At 39.9% G+C, this 14,022-nt stretch overlaps 1 protein-coding gene across 2 annotated transcripts in view; it reads left to right on the forward strand.

The window, feature by feature from the left end:
- CDH12 (cadherin 12) overlaps positions 1 to 14,022 on the forward strand; it is a 1,213,596-nt gene that overhangs the window by 1,173,155 nt on the left and 26,419 nt on the right. For both annotated transcript variants that reach the window (XM_044932643.2, XM_025270675.3), the window contains exon 10: positions 2,920 to 3,056. In XM_044932643.2, the coding sequence (XP_044788578.2) occupies positions 2,920 to 3,056 (137 nt within the window). The remainder of the gene's footprint in view (positions 1 to 2,919; positions 3,057 to 14,022) is intronic.

The raw sequence follows: 14,022 nt of genomic DNA on the forward strand, positions 1-14,022 counted from the left end.
TTCAGTCGTGTTTCACTCTTTGCAACCCCAAGGACTGTAACCCACCAGTCTCCTCTGTCTATGGGATTCTCCAGGCAAGAATACTGGAGTGGGTTGCCATGCCCTCCTCTAGGGGATCTTCCAGGGCCCAGGGATTGAACCCACATCTCTTATGTCTCCTGCATTAGCAGGCAGATTCTTTACCACTAGCACCACCTGGGAAGCCCAGCCTGCATAGCCCTAGTTATTTCAACCACTCACAACCCATTGAATTAAATCTCTTCCCAGCTCTAGTGACTCTCTTTGTCTGTTGGAAAGATTCTGGTTTACGGGAAATGCTTACAGTCTTGTCCCCTTCAAATACATTCACCCTCTGCCTTAAAAGTGAATAACAGTTATCCCATACCCTAATTATACCCTTTGAATTGTCCATTAACTATAAGATCATGTTTTATCTCCTTAATATAATTTACATTATCCTCCTTGACCTAAGTAGCTTATCTTTTTTTCAGGTTATTATTCCTTTCAAATATTTTACTGAAATTCCTAACACCTTATAGTTTCCTACAAAATCACTGTCATTTTCCTACTGGTGTTGATGTTCCTAAAATACCTTTCCTCTTCCTTTGTCTGCCTCCTTCTTCTCATAAATAATTCCTTTATAGCCTTCTGAAAGTGAAAGGGGGCTTCCCTGGTGTCTCAGACTGTAAAGAATCTGCTTGCAATTCAGGAGACCTGGGTTCGATCACTGGGTCAGGAAGATCCCTTAGAGAAGGAAAGGGCTATCCAGTATTCTTGCTTGCAGAATTCCAAGGACAGAGGAACCTGGTGGGCTTGGTTTTGCAGTCTATGGTTTTGATGCTGCTGTTGCTCCTAAAATATCTTTCCTCCTCTTCTTACTTTGTGTGCCTCTCTCTTCTCATAAATAATTCCTTTATAGCCTTCTGCTGCTGCTGCTGCTACTCACTTCAGTCGTGTCCGACTCTGTGTGACCCCATAGATGGCAGCCCACCAGGCTCCCTGGGATTCTCCAGGCAAGAGTACTGGAGTGGGTTGCCATTTCCTTCTCCAATGCATGAAAGTGAAAAGTGAAAGTAAAGTCACTCAGTCGTGTCTGACTCTTAGCGACCCCATGGACTGCAGCCTTCCAGGCTCCTCCATCCATGGGATTCTCCAGGCAGGAGTACCAGAGTGGGGTGCCATTGCCTTCTGCTTTTAGCCTTCTAATGCCAGTCAAACATCGTGTGCAGGAAGGTTTGCCTGAACCAATAGGCCTTGAACCAGGGATCTTCTTTGTACTCTTGTCTTGTCTTTTTTGTTCTTCTATCAAACATAATAATCCTCTTTATATACATTCTTCCAACTAGACTCATTATTAGTGAGCATTATACTTTATAATTTCCTTTGTGCTTCAACCCTACTGCAATGTCTGCAGCATAGTGAGCACTCAGCAAATATTTAGTGAATTCTACCATTAAACACCAGCCACTGTTAGTCTACACCAGTAATTCTTCAGAAAGGCTATGGTCACCAAGGAAGTTCAGTAACAATCTGCCTCAAATTAGGCATGTTACCAAATTGAATAAAGGTGCTAAAAATGGGTACTGTGAGAAGATGCTTTTTTGTTCTGAAAAGGGCATCTTGCAATAGAAAGAATGAAGCTCATTATATGCTGTACTCCCTGGTTTTTAAGTTCATTTCTAATTTTTGAGATTATTTCTATGAGACAGGATGCTACGCTGAACTCATAAAGCATCAGTGCATTTCAAAAATCAACAATGGAAATGTCAAAGGCAGATAAAAAGCTTGGTTCTTACTCTGATCCTATCAGTTACTAATGAATACTGACAAGTTATAAATCTCCACCTATAAAGACGAACTAGTTTTGACCTAGTTCTAAAATGTTATGCACACTGTCCCGATTTTAAATAACCTGTTTGTCAAGATTAAAACTTGCTATTTTGAAACACAAGCCTTAATTAACATTTCATGATGACCGGAGATTTAGAGGGGCTGACTACAATGATGTCATCTGTCTTCAGCCACTGTTTATAAGGACCTCACTTTGATTCTCCACTCACAAAAATGGTGATAAATATTTAGAACAATACCTGGCACATGGAAAGAGTTCAAAATGTCTGTCAATATGACGTTTGAAAATATATTTTAAAAATAATTTTACATATATCACTCTATATGTTCACTGCTACATAAAGATTTATACAAATGCATATTTTTAAAAAAATTCATATTCTTGGATTTCTTATTCCAACTGTTTCACATAAAGAAAGCAGATCATTTACTATCAAGGAGTTTGGCTAATAAAGAACATAAAGAGACAGTACAGCCAAGGTCACTTTTTTTAAGAAACTTGTTCTGATACTTAAGAGTAATAAAACAACCATGGTCATTTTTTGTGTGTTTGAGGAAAATATTTCTGTGCAATTATAGCACCTTCCAGTTTAAAATTTTCCCCTTAGTTTCCCTAACATGATTTTTTTTTTTTTTCTGTCCTTGGAAACAAAGATGCTACCTCTGTACTGACCTGAGTTCTTTGTAGCTACTTCCAGATGCCTACCCCACCCCCAGCTCTTCTCACAGCCACGATTAAGGAATCTTTTACTGCTTGAAAAAGTTTTAATATTCAGCAGGTTAAGGAAACCCATGGTCAGCTTTAGAATTTTAGTCTCTGCTGAGCTTTCAAGGTGTCAAGACCCTAAAATAATATGAACAGCAGGAGTACTAAATCTTTCATTATTCCCAGTTTCCCCTTGAGCATACTGACTTTGCAATAAAGAAGCTGTCACTTACACTCTTCTTTATTGCAAGGTGGGTAATAGCTACAGGGAGAAAAATAAGGAACTGTGTCAAGTTAGCCTGACTGCCATTATGATAAATGTGTAATCATTGCACATTTGCATCTCCTCTTTTTGTACACAGGTACCTCATAGATTGGAAGAGTGATGGGGACAGCTACTTTACAATAGATGCGACTGAAGGAACCATCGCCACTAATGAATTACTAGACAGAGAAAGCACCGCGCAGTATAATTTCTCCATAATTGCGAGTAAAGTTAGTAAGTATGGCATGGATGGAATCAATGTTATACTGCAGTTCTTTGAATTTCACACTCTTAAACGAGTCCCTGCTGAGCTGTTTTTCAGTTTTGGACTGACAGCTGAGTGGTCTCCTGGGGAAACTCAGAAACCTGCTCCTTTTCCTCATAGCCTAAGTCCAGAAAAATTGTGACAGCTGCCACTGCACTTTGTTTGCAGGATGGCAGGAATATCTAGCGGTGCTTTTCATGGTGTGAGCTCACTTCTTTCCACCTTGTAACCTTAAAAATCTGCCACAGTGCCAATGTCTTTCCACATTGCACCCCTGTATATATTATGCAGAGTTTCATAGGCCAGGCAGGAGGGAACCATCATCACATAAAATCACCTGTTCTGAAATAGCTTTTGAAGTTAAAGAGAGCATGATCTTATTTATTTATTTTTACTGTGTCATGTAGCATATGGGATCTCCATTCTAGGGATTGAACCGGTGCCCCCTGGATACACAGAGTCTTAAACACTGGCCCACCGAGTGAAGTCCTGAAGAGACCATTTATAAAGTTGCCCTTCTTTTCTCTCTTCTTTCGTTAGCATATATGTTTTTATGAACACCATTGTGGAATATACAGGACTTTTAAGTGCAATTCTTCAATGAGTCATTTGGAATCTATAAGATTGTTAGGCAATCCTTGTGTTGGCTTCTGCTTGGTCCAGAATCCTCTAGACTGAGAGTGATGGTGGGTCATGTGTGTTTGGCTGGACAATGGAGAATATTACCAAGGTAACAAGCTTCCTAAGGCAACAGATCGGGCTAGGAGTGAAGACATTGGCTATCAACATAGTTGTCTATAATGGAAGTGCATCATAACAGTTCTTCTGCATAAGGTCTATTGAAAGATTTGAGGAAATCCCAAGTATCTTGTATATTGCTTTCCTATTTCCTTTTGTGCATCTGGTACAATGTTCTGGCAGCTAATGTCACCTTTCAGTGCAGGGAGGAGCTAACCAAACATGTCTATTGAGAGGTTTTTGATCAGTCTCAACTCAGTGGGTATAGATAGGAAAGTAACAGTCACACTCAGTCACATTCAGTTGTGTCCGACTGTTTGAAACTTCATGGACTGTAGCCCACCAGGCTCTTCTGTCTACAGGATTTCCCAGGCAAGAATGCTAGAGTGGGCTGCTATTTTCTTTTCCAGGAGATCTTTCTGACCCAGGGATCAAACCTGGGTTGGCAGCCTGATTCTTTACGACTGAACCACTGGGGAAGCCCATTTTATATATTCTAGGGTGTATATGTTAATACCAAACTCCTAACTCATCCCTTCTCTGATTTTGCCCTTTGCTAACCATAAGTTTGTTTTCTAAGTCTGTGAGTTTATTTCTGTTTTGCAAATAAATTTGCTTGTATTATTTTCTTAGATTCCACATAAAAGTGATATCATATATTTATCTTTGGCTTTACTTCATTTAGCTTAATAATCTCTAGATCCATCCATGTTGCTGCAAATGTTATTATTTCACATAAATCTCTCTCATATACCCCTGGTTGATGAGAGAGCACTCCCCTTTTTGCCACTACTTCTAGGATTAAAGCGGACTGGCTAAGTGGAATGCCCAAATACTAACTCTCTTCATGTAATTTTTGAGTTATTTGGTGTTGACGTTCTGAGCATCCCATCTGCCCATGAACTTGTTATGAGCACCCAGTGGTAGACCCTACAGCTTCTTAATTGTGCCACAGATGGTTTTCTTGTGAGAGTTCACAGCATGGTTTCTCAATTCTAGCTTTCTATTTTGTCCACTCGATCTTGAGGAAACGCACACATCCCTGCCATGCTAAACATGCACACTGAAGGCTGCTCCTTTACTGTATGCTTTCTCTGTCCTGCTGTCTCCTTTCAAATCTGCCTTCCTTGCTCAGTTAGCCCCTCAGAGTGGATCATCCAGGCAGCTGCCTGAATAGACATGCTATCTGGAGAACGGAATGGAACGTTAGCCTTGCCCATTCTCTTTAAATGCTTTTCTGATTTAAAGTTTCCTTTCCTGCTATCAAATATCAAATTCCTTATGATTATACAGTGGAAGTGAGAAATATTTTTAAGGGACTAGATCTGATAGCTAGAACGCCTGATGAACTATGGACTGAGGTTCGTGACATTGTACAGGAGACAGGGATCAAGACCATCCCCATGGAAAAGAAATGCAAAAAAGCAAAATGGCTGTCTGGGCAGGCCTTACAAATAGCTGTGAAAAGAAGAGAAGCAAAAAGCAAAGGAGAAAAGGAAAGATATAAGCATCTGAATGCAGAGTTCTAAAGAATAGCAAGAAGAGGTAAGAAAGCCTTCCTCAGCGATCAATGCAAAGAAATAGAGGAAAACAACAGAATGGGAAAGACTAGAGATATCTTCAAGAAAATTAGAGATACCAAGGGAACATTTCATTCAAAGACAGGCTCAACAAAGGACAGAAATGGTATAGACCTAACAGAAGCAGAAGATATTAAGAAGAGGTGGCAAGAATACACAGAAGAACTATACAAAGAAGATCTTCATGACAAAGATAATCACGATGGTGTGATCATTCACCTAGAGCCAGACATCCTGGAATGTGAAGTCAAGTGGGCCTTAGAAAGCATCACTACGAACAAAACTAGAGGAGGTGATGGAACTCCAGTTGAGCTATTTCAAATCCTGAAAGATGATGCTGTGAAAGTGCTGCACTCAATATGCCAGCAAATTTGGAAAACTCAGCAGTGGCCACAGGACTGGAAAGGTCAGTTTTCATTCCAATCCCAAAGAAAGGCAATGCCAAAGAATGCTCAAACTACTGCACAATTGCACTCATCTCTGCTGCTGCTGCTAAGTTGATTCAGTCGTATTCAACTCCCTGCGACCCCATAGATGGCCGCCCACCACGCTCCCCCGTCCCTGGGATTCTCCAGGCAAGAGCACTGGAGTGGGTTGCCATTCCTTCTCCAGTGCATGCAAGTGAAAAGTGAAAGTGAAGTCGCACTCATTTCACAGGCTAGTAAAGTAATGTTCAAAATTCTCCAAGCCAGGCTTCAGCAATACCTGAACTGTGAACTTCTAGATGTTCAAGATGCTTTTAGAAAAGGCAGAGGAACCAGAGATCAAATTGCCAACATCTGCTGGATCATCAAAAAAGCAAGAGATTTCCAGAAAAACATCTACTTCTGCTTTATTGACTATGCCAACACCTTTGACTGTGTGGATCACAATAAACTGTGGAAAATTCTGAAAGAGATGGGAATACCAGACCACCTGACCTGCCTTTTGAGAAACCTATATGCAGGTCAGGAAGCAACAGTTAGAACTGGACATGGAACAACAGACTGGTTCCAAATAGGAAAAGGAGTACATCAAGGCTGTATACTGTCACCCTGCTTATTTAGCTTATATGCAGACTACATCATGAGAAACGCTGGACTGGAAGAAGCACAAGCTGGAATCAAGATTGCCAGGAGAAATATCAATAACCTCAGATATGCAGATGACACCACCTTTATGGGAGAAAGTGAAGAGGAACTCAAAAGCCTCTTGATGAAAGTGAAAGAGGAGAGTGAAAAAGTTGGCTTAAAGCTCAACATTCAGAAAACGAAGATCATGGCATCTGGTCCCACCATTTCATGGGAAATATATGTGGAAACAGTGCCAGACTTTATTTTGGGGCGCTCCAAAATCATTGTAGATGGTGACTGAAGCCATGAAATTAAAAGATGCTTACTCCTTGGAAGAAAATTTATGACCAATCTAGATAGCGAGGAGATCAGCCCTGGGTATTCTTTGGAAGGAATGATGCTACAGCTGAAACTCCAGTACTTTGGCCATCTCATGCAAAGAGTGGACTCATTGGAAAAGACTCTGATGCTGGGAGGGAATGGGGGCAGGAGGAGAAGGGGACGACAGAGTATGAGATGGCTGGATGGCATCACTGACTCAATGGACATGAGTCTGGGTGAACTCTGGGAGTTGGTGATGGACAGGGAGGCCTGGCGTGCTCCCATTCATGGGGTTGCAAAGAGTCGGACGTGACTGAGCAACTGAACTGAAGTACCTGAACTTCCAGCCACATAGGTGCGTCCCTAGTGGCTCAGACATTAAAGAGTCTGCCCGCAATGAGGGAGATCCGGGTTTAATCCCTGGATCAGGAAGATCCCCTGAAGAAGGAAATGGCAACCCATTCCAGTACTCTTGCCTGGAAAATTCTATGGATGGAGGAGCCTGGTGGGCTACAGTCCATGGGGCCGTAAAATGTCGGACACACTGAGCGACTTCACTTTCCCTTTCCTGCTAGGTATCTTTCTTCCTTCCCATATCACCTGCTATTATTGTTACATATGTTATTCATCATCTTTTTCACACTTTCAATTATTTCAACTCTGAATTATTTCCTTTATCCATAATACTGATGGCAGTTTAACCATAATATAGTTAGGAAATAAACTTTAGTTTTCTTAGATCTTTGACAAGTAGAGTGAAAATGAGATATCTAAGTTATGGGGTAAAAGACATCTATGAACTACATTATATTCACTCTGATGATTTGGATGTATTAGGTGATAACTGACCAGAAGTAGCCTATTCAAAATATTTCTATTATTTAAGACATAGTGTTTATAATAAAATAGTTTTCATTAAAACTATTCTATGTCACCTAACCTGTCTGTTAATACATATGGAAAATGTGTATTTTTTTTTTTAAGGCAGATGTTAGATCCAGTACCTTAACTCAAGATGAAAGTCTGCCTCTAGTTCTTCACTCAACTTTACTGTAGCTCTAAAAGTTTTCCTTCTCCCCATGGGATACAAAAGCCACCAAAAACCAGCATCGTGGTGTGAGGGCACCTGTAGCAGCAGGTTCGACATTTCAGGTCAGAGCCTGGGCTTTGACCATTTGGAGAATGGAAGGGGAGTATGCACTTTACAATGCAAGCATCATTGTTCCTAAATTTGTCATTTTTCAAACTTAGAAAGCCAGCTTTTTTAAAAAAATTATTTTATGTTGGAGCATAGTTGATTAACAATATTGTGCTATTTTCAGGTCATATTTTGTTAATTATCAGTATAATTAGGGCACACACTGACTCCACTCCAATCTCTACCTTCTATGTCAGGTCAGTTCAGCTCAGTCATGTCCAGCTCTTTGCAACCCCATGGACTGCAGCACTCCAGGCTTTCCTGTCCATCACCAAGTCCCAGAGCTTGCTCAAACTCACGCCCATTGAGTTTGTGATGCCATGCAACCATCTCATTCTCTTTTGTCACCTTCTCCTCCTACTGTCAATCTTTCCCAGCATCAAGGTCTTTCTAAGGAGTGAGCTCTTCACATCAGGTGACCAAAGTTTTGGAGTTTCAGGTTCAGCATCAGTTCTTCCAATGAATATTCAAGACCGATCTTCTTTAGGATTGACTGGTTTGATCTTGCAGTCCAGGGGAATCTCAAGAGTCTTCTCCAATATCACAGTTCAAAAGCATCAATTCTTTGGTGCCCAGCTTTCTTTATGATCCAACTCTTACATCCATACATGACTACTGGAAAAAACCATAGCCTTGACTAGATGGACCTTTGTTGGCAAAGTAATGTCTCTGCTTTTTAATGTGCTGTCTAGGTTGGTCATAGCTTTTCTTCCAAGGAGCAAGCATCTTTTAATTTCATGGCTGCAGTCACATCCTATGTAGTTTTTACCTAAATGCAACTTAGGAAACCCCACAGTATGGAGTCTCATCAGTTATGTTGGCACTCTCTGGGACTTACACTCACAATCCATACATATGCACACCTTATAAAAGGGCGGCTGGCTGATATTTCTAAATTATCTACTTCTATCCACTCCACTGTCTATTCAAAGACTACTATGAGGAATTTAGCATCTTCAGAGAAGTCTGGTGAGACAAACACTATGCACCTTACACCTCCATGGAAAAGAAAGAGGCTAAGCACATACCATGTGGTAATTAATGATTCTGCAATAAGAATAGATTATTGTGAGTTTTATTTGAGCTCACAGAGTTTAAAATTCAACTTTATTTAAATTTTAATATATAAGGTTGCTTTCTCTGCTCAAACTAGCCAGCCTGAGCAGGAAATTATTGTCATGGTGAATGACTATGAAATAAATAGCCCACATTTGCCCTGCCAAGTGGAAAAAAATTGTGTAAATGTACCTTATTGCAGATTATACTAGCATATGCTTTGGCCCTGACCCTTCTATAAAAACTCTCAGATGAAATGAAATGGTACACTGATTGAACAACTTCCAATTAATTAAAAAGCAATCATTAATCAGTGTTACAACAGTTGGCGGTCCAAATAATTTTATTAGACCCCTAATAATTCTTTAATGCATTACTGCTTTGCTGTTTTTATGATACTAATCTTGCAAATTGAAAAAAAAAAAGTGGAAGTCTCAAAAATTCACTTCATTCAAATTATCAGAAACTTTCAACAGCAAATGTTTCTAATTTTTTGTGTTTTTTTTTTGGGGGGGGAAGTATTGACTATAACATATATTACTATGCAAAGATAATTATAAATAACTACATTAAAGCCTTAGAAAATTTACAAAATTATAAAGTAAATGGATGATACCAGAGACGATTCTTCTTTTTTTGATTGTGTTAGTTATCCAGAAGGTGATACATTGTTCCCATTCATTGTGGAACAGATCGGAAATCAGTGGTAGACTTACTAAGTGCTATACTTTGGGAATATGTTGTATGTAAGTGCACCATGGGATTAAACTATAAGGTAATTAATTTTTAAGGTTATTTAGCATTAGAACTACTTTGCATTAATGTCTCTTACTTCAACATAATGCAAATAATGTCATCTTCAGTAGAGAAAAATCAACCTGAGATTATTATCTATAATAGGCCCAACAAAATTTCATCTAATTTTTTATAAACTTCTATAGAACATTATTTACATTCAAAGCATTATTCATTGTGGGTTAAAACTAAGATTGAAGTCTGTTCCTAAGGAGAGTTTGGGAATAGTTAGAAGTTGATCCCCCAAATTAATTTAGTTAAAATTATGCAACTTACACTGAATTCAATGGACTTAAATGTACTCTCAGATAGCCTTCAGGGGAAAGTTGCAAAAGATTTATACTGACCAAACAGGTCATTAAGAAATAAAAGATTTAAACAAAATAAACTTTTTTGATAAAAAATTTTAAAGGGTTTCCTTCTGCCCGTGTGCCAAATAGACATGGAATAGTGTTCTCAGTCCAAATGAGAAAAAGTACCTAATTTCTCTATAATAATTGTAAGAAATGTTTTAAGCTAGTAAACCAAAGTATTATAGTAACTTTATATATATTTACTCAATTTATTGCTATCCACATTGCAAGAGTGAAGAAACTGTAAGCTAAGATATATTTCATTTGTCAAACAGTGAATGACTAACCAAAGCAAGACTGGAGCCAGGGCTTCTCAGGTGGCACTGATGGTAAAGAATCCACTTGCCAATGCAGGAAACATAATAAGATACAGGTTTGACTCCTGGACCAGGAAGATCCCTTGGAGGAGGAAATGGCAACCCACTCCAGTATTCTTGCCTGAAAAATTAAATGAACAGAGGAGCCTGGCGGGCTGCAGTCCATATGGTCGTAGAGTTGGACATGACTTAGCAACTGAAAAACAACATAGTAATTATATGTACAGTTGCATTGTACAAATAATTGAATTGAAATTAGTGTTAATCTTGGCATAGATCTATTATCTATCCATCTATATTTAAGCTCATTAGATTACTTACCTATTAGAGTTCTATAGTTAATTTGCATTTTAAAAATAATATGTGAATGTGAAATTGTTAGTCCTTCAATCATGTCTGATTCTGCGATCCCATGGACTGTAATCCACCAGGCTCCTCTGTCCATGGCATTCTTCAGGTGAGAATACTAGAATGGGCAGTCATTCCCTTCTCTAAGGGATCTTCCGCATCCAGGGACTGAACCTGGGACACTCACATTGCAGGCAGATACTTCCCTGCCTGATCTACAAAGTCTCAAAATATGAGACTAGGGAAATATATATGCAATGGTATGTGTGTGGCCGTGTTGTAAGTGGGTAGATTTCAATCTCTATCCAATAAGTATTCATCACTAGATTACACTCAAAAAAAACCTACAGCAGTTCCTAATGATTTCATTGTGATAATTTCCCTATATTTAGAAAATCCTGTCTACCTATACTATGCCACCTCCTACCTGCTCACTGCCTTTAATGGCAGTGCCTTTTCCAGTGCCAAAGATATAAAGAAGATCCTGGACAGAGCAAGGACCAATGAGGTAGATGATGACCTGGCTCAACAAGGTCACCAGTGAGCGAAAAGGAAAACAACACTGAAGATATCAGTCACTGTCCAGGGTATTAATGAGCTGGCCAGCACATCTGCCTCCAGAGGGTGACTCTGAAGCTCCTGCTGATGCTTCAGCCCAGGCATCAGCAGAGAAAAGAGAGAGGAAGAAGGAGGAGGTGGAGGAGTCAGATTACTCCATGGATTTTGTCTTCTTCAAATAGAGTTCTGCTCCCCTGCAAAAGTGATGCCATGCCATTTCTTATCAGTGGTATCACTTTTGCCTCAGCAAAGCAGGAAACTAGGGTTTGATCCCTGGGTCGGGAAGATCCAAGGGAGAAGGGAATGCTACCTACTCCAGTATTCTTGCCTGGAAAATCCCATGGACAGAGGACCCTGTGTACATGGGGTCACAATGAGTTGGACACGACTGAATGACTAACACATGCATACTAAATAGAAGCAAATCATTAGATCCAGACCACACCTAAGGACAGAAAATTACATGGAGGTAACTTATATGGGTGGGCCTCCCTGGTGGTGCTAGCAGCAAAGAACTCACTTGCTAATGTAGGAGACCTAAAAGATGTGGGTTTGATCCCTGGGTTTTAGAGATTCTTTGGAGGAGGGCATGGCAGCCCATTCCAGTATTCTTGTCTGGAGAATCCCATGGACTGAGGAGTCTGACAAGTGACAGTCCATAGGGTCACACAGAGTCGGACATGACTGAAGTCACTTAGCACACACACAACTCATGTGGGTACCAAGAAGTGGGGATCCTTGGGACCCATTTTAGAAGGTTGCCTACCATATGTGTTTTCTCAGCCACCAAACAAGTCTTGTGGCTCAGTTGGTAAAGAATCCACCTGCAATGCGGGAGACCTGGATTTGATCCCTTGTTTGGGAAGATCCCCTGGAGAAGGACATGGCAACCCACTGCAGTATTCTCTCTTGGAGAATCCCCATGGACAGAGGAGCCTGGCAGGCTACAGTCCATGGGGTTGCAGAGTCAGACATGACTGAGTGACTAAGCACACACACACAAAGACAAGTGTCTCTAAAAGTGAAGACAGTTTAGAGCTGTATTAATCACTGCTGCTAAGTCACTTCAATTGTGTCCGACTCTTTGCCACACCTATGGACTTTAGTCTACCAGGTTCCTCTGTCCATGTGATTATCCAGGCAAGAATACGGGAGTGGGTTGCCATTTCCTCCTCCAGGGGATCTTTCTGACCCAGGGATTGAACTCACATCTCTAAGTTTTCTGTATTGGCAGATGGGTTCTTTACCACTAGTCCCACTTGGGAACCCCATTACTTAATCACTAGGCCTGAAAATTTTGTGAGAAAGACAATGATCTGGTTGAATTCATTAAGAATACAAGCAAAATACAAAATGCTGTAATAAAAAATAATTATTTAATTATTTTTAGTATTAAAAATGTTTTATTTTTATTTGTTTATTTTTAAATTTTATTTTATTTTTAAACTTTACATTATTGTATTAGTTTTGCCAAATATCAAAATGAATCCGCCACAGGTATACATGAGTTCCCCATCCTGAACCCTCCTTCCTCCTCCCTCCCCATATCATCCCTCTGGGTCATCCCAGTGCACCAGCCCCAAGCATCCAGTATCGTGCATCGAACCTGGACTGGCAACTCATTTCATACATGATATTTTACATGTTTCAATGCCATTCTCCCAAATCTTCCCACCCTCTCCCTCTCCCACAGAGTCCATAAGACTGTTCTATACATCAGTATCTCTTTTGCTGTCTCGTACACAGGGTTATTGTTACTATCTTTCTAAATTCCATATATATGCGTTAGTATACTGTAAAAGCATAAGCATAGTATGTCACATCATAGGAATTATCATTTGAGCTGAGTCTTTAAAAGATGGAGAAGATATGAAAAAGGTGGAGAGGAGGGAGTTATAGGTGGATAAAACATCTTTAGCAAAGACAGAATGGTACCAAATCTCATGTTTGGATAAAAAATTACAAGTAGGGTAGTATAGTGGGTGTCCAGAGTGTGGACAGGAGGGTAAAGAAAATACATTCAGAAAGGAAGCCTGAGCTCTCCTCTCTGAAAGACTTTATCATATAGAGTATTCTATTGTCAGCTGCAGTCACCATGCTGTGCATTCCATCCCTAGGACTGATTTATTTATAACTGGAAGTCTGTATGTTTTGATCACATTCATCTTTATGCACACCTGTGCTTTTGCTTTAAGCAACCATTTCAAGATCAATACAAATATCAGATCATTGTGTTGTACACCTAAATTAATATAATGTTATATGTCATTTATGGGCTTCCCAGGTGGCTCAAAGAATCTTCCTGCCAAGCTGGAGATGTGGGTTTAATCGCTGGGTCAGGAAGATCCCCCAGAGAAGGAAAGGGCAATCCTTTCCAGTATTCCTGCTGGAGAATTCCATGGAAAAAGCCTGGCAGGCTACAGTCCATTGGGTCACAGAGACATGACTTAGTAACTAAACTACCACCACCATATGTCAATTATTAATATATCTCCATTTTTTAGAAAAAGAAAGAAAGTCAGAGGCCTTGTCAAACAGAGCCTTAAATGCACATAGAGAAACTAAGAAGTTTTTAGGTGTGTTTTGAGTCCATCCTGTTTTCTGTTGTTTCCATCAAAA

The sequence above is a fragment of the Bubalus bubalis genome, chromosome 19 (genome assembly GCF_019923935.1).
Source record: "Bubalus bubalis isolate 160015118507 breed Murrah chromosome 19, NDDB_SH_1, whole genome shotgun sequence".
NCBI classification, from domain to species: Eukaryota; Metazoa; Chordata; class Mammalia; order Artiodactyla; family Bovidae; genus Bubalus; species Bubalus bubalis.